Raw genomic sequence first — 7,328 nt, 5'->3', positions numbered from 1 at the left:
TGCTGCAGCCGGATAATGGCTCGTTATCAATTTCAACAGCTGTTTTCAGGTTATGCCAAAGTAATCTCTCTAATCAAAGGACTCACATTTGTATGGATAAGAAAAATACAATAATACTGTTTAGATTTTATATTTTTCCTCAAAAGTCTTGATTGAAGAATATTCATTACGCAGCTCTGTTACTAGTATTCCGTATTATCAATGGATTTTGATTTGTCAATTATTTGCAGCACACTTTCGTCACAAGGAAGCGCAATTGCTTGTATTGTTTGGGAAGATTTACTGAAAATGCGACCGTATTATCAACACTTTACTGACAAGCAGGCTACTAATGTCATCAAGTTCCTCTGTAAGTCTCATTTTTTTTTAATATTGCAATATTATCCATTATCATCATTGTTTACTCATATTATTTACCGAAGTAGTTTGTAAGTGCATTATGTATGCTCATATGTACAGTATAATGTGCACTGTATTTAATTTGATTAACAATTTGTCAGAAAAAATCATCTTATGTAGTTTTTATGTGTGTAGTATTATATATGATGTATTGTATATATTTATAGAGGTAGTGTTTTTGGGCTTAGGGGCATAGAAGGTAGACAGCTGGGTATTAAGTTGAGAGCATTTGTTAAAGAAATTAGTGTACGAAGAAAGTAGTGTACTGTACATGAGAGCTTTTGTTAAAGAAATGAATGTATGAAGAAGGGAGTACTGTACTGTACATGAGAGCTTTTGTTAAAGAAATGAGTATATGAAGAAGGGAGTACTGTACTGTACATGAGAGCTTTTGTTAAAGAAATGAGTGTATGAAGAACGGAGTACTGTACTGTACATGAGAGCTTATGAAGAAGGGAGTACTGTACTGTACATGAGAGCTTTTGTTAAAGAAATAAGAGTATGAAGAAGGGAGTACTGTACTGTACATGAGAGCTTTTGTTAAAGAAATGAGAGTATGAAGAAGGGAGTACTGTACTGTACATGAGAACTTTTGTTAAAGAAATGAGTGTATGAAGAAGGGAGTACTGTACTGTACATGAGAACTTTTGTTAAAGAAATGAGTGTATGAAGAAGGGAGTACTGTACTGTACATGAGAACTTTTGTTAAAGAAATGAGTGTATGAAGAAGGGAGTACTGTACTGTACATGAGAGCTTTTGTTAAAGAGATGAGTGTATGAAGAAGGGAGTACTGTACTGTACATAAGAGCGTTTGTTAAAGAAATGAGTGTATGAAGAAGGGAGTACTGTACTGTACAAGAGAACGTTTGTTAAAGAAATGAGTGTATGAAGAAGGGAGTACTGTACTGTACAGGAGAACGTTTGTTAAAGAAATGAGTGTATGAAGAAGGGAGTACTGTACTGTACAGGAGAGCTTTTGTTAAAGAAATGAGTGTATGAAGAAGGGAGTACTGTACTGTACAGGAGAGCTTTTGTTAAAGAAATGAGTGTATGAAGAAGGGAGTACTGTACTGTACAGGAGAGCTTTTGTTAAAGAAATGAGTGTATGAAGAAGGGAGTACTGTACTGTACAGGAGAGCTTTTGTTAAAGAAATGAGTGTATGAAGAAGGGAGTACTGTACTGTACATGAGAGCTTTTGTTAAAGAAATGAGTGTATGAAGAAGGGAGTACTGTACTGTACATGAGAGCTTTTGTTAAAGAAATGAGTGTATGAAGAAGAGAGTACTGTACTGTACAAAAGAACTTTTGTTAAAGAAATGAGTGTATGAAGAAGGGAGTACTGTACTGTACATGAAAACTTTTGTTAAAGAAATGAGTGTATGAAGAAGGGAGTACTGTACTGTACAAAAGAACTTTTGTTAAAGAAATGAGTGTATGAAGAAGGGAGTACTGTACTGTACAAGAGAACGTTTGTTAAAGAAATCAGTGTATGAAGAAGGGAGTACTGTACTGTACATGAGAGCTTTTGTTAAAGAAATGAGTGTATGAAGAAGGGAGTACTGTACTGTACATGAGAGCTTTTGTTAAAGAAATGAGAGTATGAAGAAGGGAGCACTCTACTGTACATGAGAGCTTTTGTTAAAGAAATGAGTGTATGAAGAAGGGAGTACTGTACTGTACATGAGAGCTTTTGTTAAAGAAATGAGTGTATGAAGAAGGGAGTACTGTACTGTACAAAAGAACTTTTGTTAAAGAAATGAGTGTATGAAGAAGGGAGTACTGTACTGTACATGAGAGCTTTTGTTAAAGAAATGAGAGTATGAAGAAGGGAGCACTGTACTGTACATGAGAGCTTTTGTTAAAGAAATGAGTGTATGAAGAAGGGAGTACTGTACTGTACAAAAGAACTTTTGTTAAAGAAATGAGTGTATGAAGAAGGGAGTACTGTACTGTACAAAAGAACTTTTGTTAAAGAAATGAGTGTATAAAGAAGGGAGTACTGTACTGTACATGAGAGCTTTTGTTAAAGAAATGAGTGTATTAAGAAGGGAGTACTGTACTGTACAAAAGAACTTTTGTTAAAGAAATGAGTGTATGAAGGAGGGAGTACTGTACTGTACATGAGAGCTTTTGTTAAAGAAATGAGTGTATGAAGAAGGGAGTACTGTACTGTACATGAGAGCTTTTGTTAAAGAAATGAATGTATGAAGAAAGGAGTACTGTACTGTACATAAGAGCTTTTGTTAAGGAAATGAATGTATGAAGAAAGGAGTACTGTACTGTACATGAGAGCTTTTGTTAAAGAAATGAGTGTATGAAGAAGGGAGTACTGTACTGTACATGAGAGCTTTTGTTAAAGAAATGAATGTATGAAGAAAGGAGTACTGTACTGTACATGAGAGCTTTTGTTAAAGAAATGAGTGTATGAAGAAGGGAGTACTGTACTGTACATGAGAGCTTTTGTTGAAGAAATGAGTGTATGAAGAAGGGAGTACTGTACTGTACATAAGAGCTTTTGTTAAAGAAATGAGTGTATGAAGAAGGGAGTACTGTACTGTACATGAGAGCTTTTGTTAAAGAAATGAGAGTATGAAGAAAGGAGTACTGTACTGTATATGAGAGCTTTTGTTAAAGAAATGAGTGTATGAAGAAGAGAGTACTGTACTGTACATGAGAGCTTTTGTTAAAGAAATGAGTGTATGAAGAAGGGAGTACTGTACTGTACAAAAGAACTTTTGTTAAAGAAATGAGTGTATGAAGAAGGGAGTACTGTACTGTACAAAAGAACTTTTGTTAAAGAAATGAATGTATGAAGAAAGGAGTACTGTACTGTACATGAGAGCTTTTGTTAAAGAAATGAGTGTATGAAGAAGGGAGTACTGTACTGTACATGAGAGCTTTTGTTAAAGAAATGAGTGTATGAAGAAAGGAGTACTGTACTGTACATGAGAGCTTTTGTTAAAGAAATGAATGTATGAAGAAAGGAGTACTGTACTGTACATGAGAGCTTTTGTTAAAGAAATGAATGTATGAAGAAAGGAGTACTGTACTGTACATGAGGGTTTTTGTTAAAGAAATGAGTGTATGAAGAAGGGAGTACTGTACTGTACATGAGAGCTTTTGTTAAAGAAATGAGTGTATGAAGAAGGGAGTACTGTACTGTACATGAGAGCTTTTGTTAAAGAAATGAGTGTATGAAGAAGGGAGTACTGTACTGTACATGAGAGCTTTTGTTAAAGAAATGAGAGTATGAAGAAGGGAGTACTGTACTGTACAAAAGAACTTTTGTTAAAGAAATGAGTGTATGAAGAAGGGAGTACTGTACTGTACAAAAGAACTTTTGTTAAAGAAATGAATGTATGAAGAAAGGAGTACTGTACTGTACATGAGAGCTTTTGTTAAAGAAATGAGTGTATGAAGAAGGGAGGACTGTACTGTACATGAGAGCTTTTGTTAAAGAAATGAGTGTATGAAGAAAGGAGTACTGTACTGTACATGAGAGCTTTTGTTAAAGAAATGAATGTATGAAGAAAGGAGTACTGTACTGTACATGAGAGCTTTTGTTAAAGAAATGAATGTATGAAGAAAGGAGTACTGTACTGTACATGAGGGTTTTTGTTAAAGAAATGAATGTATGAAGAAAGGAGTACTGTACTGTACATGAGGGTTTTTGTTAAAGAAATGAGTGTATGAAGAAGGGAGTACTGTACTGTACATGAGAGCTTTTGTTAAAGAAATGAATGTATGAAGAAAGGAGTACTGTACTGTACATGAGGGTTTTTGTTAAAGAAATGAGTGTATGAAGAAGGGAGTACTGTACTGTACATGAGAGCTTTTGTTAAAGGAATGAGTGTATGAAGAACGGAGTACTGTACTGTACATGAGAGCTTTTATTAAAGAAATGAGTGTATGAAGAAGGGAGTACTGTACTGTACATGAGAGCTTTTGTTAAAGAAATGTGTTTGAAGAAGGGACTACTGTACTGTACAAAAGAACTTTTGTTAAAGAAATGAGTATATGAAGAATGGAGTACTGTACTGTACATGAGAGCTTTTGTTAAAGAAATGAGTGTATGAAGAAGGGAGTACTGTACTGTACAAAAAAACTTTTGTTAAAGAAATGAGTGTATGAAGAAGGGAGTACTGTACTGTACATGAGAGCTTTTGTTAAAGAAATGATTATATGAAGAAGGGAGTACTGTACTGTACATGAGAGCTTTTGTTAAAGAAATGAGTGTATGAAGAAGGGAGTACGGTACTGTACATGAGAGCTTTTGTTAAAGAAATGAGTGTATGAAGAAGGGAATACTGTACTGTACAAAAGAACTTTTGTTAATGAAATGAATGTATGAAGAAGGGAGTACTGTACTGTACATGAGAGCTTTTGTTAAAGAAATGATTATATGAAGAAGGGAGTACTGTACTGTACATGAGAGCTTTTGTTAAAGAAATGATTATATGAAGAAGGGAGTACGGTACTGTACATGAGAGCTTTTGTTAAAGAAATGAGTGTATGAAGAAGGGAATACTGTACTGTACAAAAGAACTTTTGTTAATGAAATGAATGTATGAAGAAGGGAGTACTGTACTGTAAATGAGAGCTTTTGTTAAAGAAATGAGTGTATGAAGAAGGGAGTACTGTACTGTACATGAGAGCTTTTGTTAAAGAAATGAGTGTATGAAGAAGTGAGTACTGTACTGTACATGAGAGCTTTTGTTAAAGAAATGAGTGTATGAAGGAGGGAGTACTGTACTGTACATGAGAACTTTTGTTAAAAAAATGAGTGTATGAAGAAGGGAGTACTGTACTATACATGAGAGCTTTTGTTAAAGAAATGAGAGTTTTGAAGAAGGGAGTACTGTACTGTACATGAGAGCTTTTGTTAAAGAAATGAGAGTTTTGAAGAAAGGAGTACTGTACTGTACAAAAGAACTTTTGTTAAAGAAATAAGTGTATGAAGAAGGGAGTACTGTACTGTACAAAAGAACTTTTGTTAAAGAAATGAGTTTATAAAGAAGGGAGTACTGTACTGTACATGAGAGCTTTTGTTAAAGAAATGAGTGTATTAAGAGGGGGGTACTGTACTGTACAAAAGAACTTTTGTTAAAGAAATAAGTGTATGAAGAAAGGAGTACTGTACTGTACATGAGAGCTTTTGTTAAAGAAATGAGTGTATGAAGAAGGGAGTACTGTACTGTACATGAGAGCTTTTGTTAAAGAAATGAGTGTATGAAGAAGTGAGTACTGTACTGTACATGAGAGCTTTTGTTAAAGAAATGAGTGTATGAAGGAGGGAGTACTGTACTGTACAAGAGAACTTTTGTTAAAAAAATGAGTGTATGAAGAATTGAGTACTGTACTGTATATGAGAGCTTTTGTTAAAGAAATGAGAGTTTTGAAGAAGGGAGTACTGTACTGTACATGAGAGCTTTTGTTAAAGAAATGAGAGTTTTGAAGAAAGGAGTACTGTACTGTACAAAAGAACTTTTGTTAAAGAAATAAGTGTATGAAGAAGGGAGTACTGTACTGTACAAAAGAACTTTTGTTAAAGAAATGAGTTTATAAAGAAGGGAGTACTGTACTGTACATGAGAGCTTTTGTTAAAGAAATAAGTGTATGAAGAAGGGAGTACTGTACTGTACAAAAGAACTTTTGTTAAAGAAATGAGTGTATGAAGAAAGGAGTACTGTACTGTACATGAGAGCTTTTGTTAAAGAAATGAGTGTATGAAGAAGGGAGTACTGTACTGTACAAAAGAACTTTTGTTAAAGAAATGAGTGTATGAAGAAAGGAGTACTGTACTGTACATGAGAGCTTTTGTTAAAGAAATGAGTGTATGAAGAAGGGAGTACTGTACTGTACAAAAGAACTTTTGTTAAAGAAATGAGTGTATGAAGAAAGGAGTACTGTGCTGTACATGAGAGCTTTTGTTAAAGAAATAAGTGTATGAAGAAGGGAGTACTGTACTGTACAAAAGAACTTTTGTTAAAGAAATGAGTGTATGAAGAAAGGAGTACTGTACTGTACATGAGAGCTTTTGTTAAAGAAATGAGTGTATGAAGAAGGGAGTACTGTACTGTACATGAGAGCTTTTGTTAAAGAAATGAATGTATGAAGAAGGGAGTACTGTACTGTACATGAGAGCTTTTGTTAAAGAAATGAGTGTATGAAGAAGGGAGTACTGTACTGTACAAAAGAACTTTTGTTAAAGAAATGTGTGTATGAAGAAGGGAGTACTGTACTGTACAAAAGAACTTAAGTTAAAGAAATGAGTGTATGAAGACGGGAGTACTGTACTGTACATGAGAGCTTTTGTTAAAGAAATGAGTGTATGAAGAAGGGAGTACTGTACTGTACAAAAGAACTTTTGTTAAAGAAATGTGTTTATGAAGAAGGGAGTACTGTACTGTACAAAAGAACTTTAGTTAAAGAAATGAGTGTATGAAGAAGGGAGTACTGTACTGTACATGAGAGCTTTTGTTAAAGAAATGAGTGTATGAAGGGAGTACTGTACTGTACATGAGAACTTTTGTTAAAGAAATGAGTGTATGAAGAAGGGTGTACTGTACTGTACATGAAAGCTTTTGTTAAAGAAATGAGTGTATGAAGAAGGGAGTACTGTACTGTACATGAGAGCTTTTGTTAAAGAAATGAGTGTATGAAGAAGGGAGTACTGTACTGTACATGAGAGCTTTTGTTAAAGAAATGAGTGTATGAAGGAGGGAGTACTGTACTGTACATGAGAGCTTTTGTTAAAGAAATGTGTGTATGAAGAAGGGAGTACTGTACTGTACATGAGAGCTTTTGTTAAAGAAATGAGTGTATGAAGAAGGGAGTACTGTACTGTACATGAGAGCTTTTGTTAAAGAAATGAGTGTATGAAGGAGGGAGTACTGTACTGTACAAAAGAACTTTTGTTAAAGAAAT

The 7,328-nt window shown here is 34.3% G+C and overlaps 1 protein-coding gene across 1 annotated transcript in view; it reads left to right on the top strand.

The window, feature by feature from the left end:
• Window positions 1–201: 201 nt before the first annotated feature.
• Window positions 202–7,328, top strand: part of LOC137654191 (sodium-coupled monocarboxylate transporter 1-like) — a 31,700-nt gene continuing 24,573 nt past the window's right edge. The window contains exon 1 of the mRNA XM_068387829.1: window positions 202–349. Within this exon, the coding sequence (XP_068243930.1) occupies window positions 202–349 (148 nt within the window). The remainder of the gene's footprint in view (window positions 350–7,328) is intronic.

The sequence above is a fragment of the Palaemon carinicauda genome, chromosome 15, assembly GCF_036898095.1.
Source record: "Palaemon carinicauda isolate YSFRI2023 chromosome 15, ASM3689809v2, whole genome shotgun sequence".
NCBI lineage: Eukaryota > Metazoa > Arthropoda > Malacostraca > Decapoda > Palaemonidae > Palaemon > Palaemon carinicauda.
The sequence above is the reverse complement of the archived record's forward strand: the minus strand, read 5'-3'. Positions and strand labels throughout refer to the sequence as shown.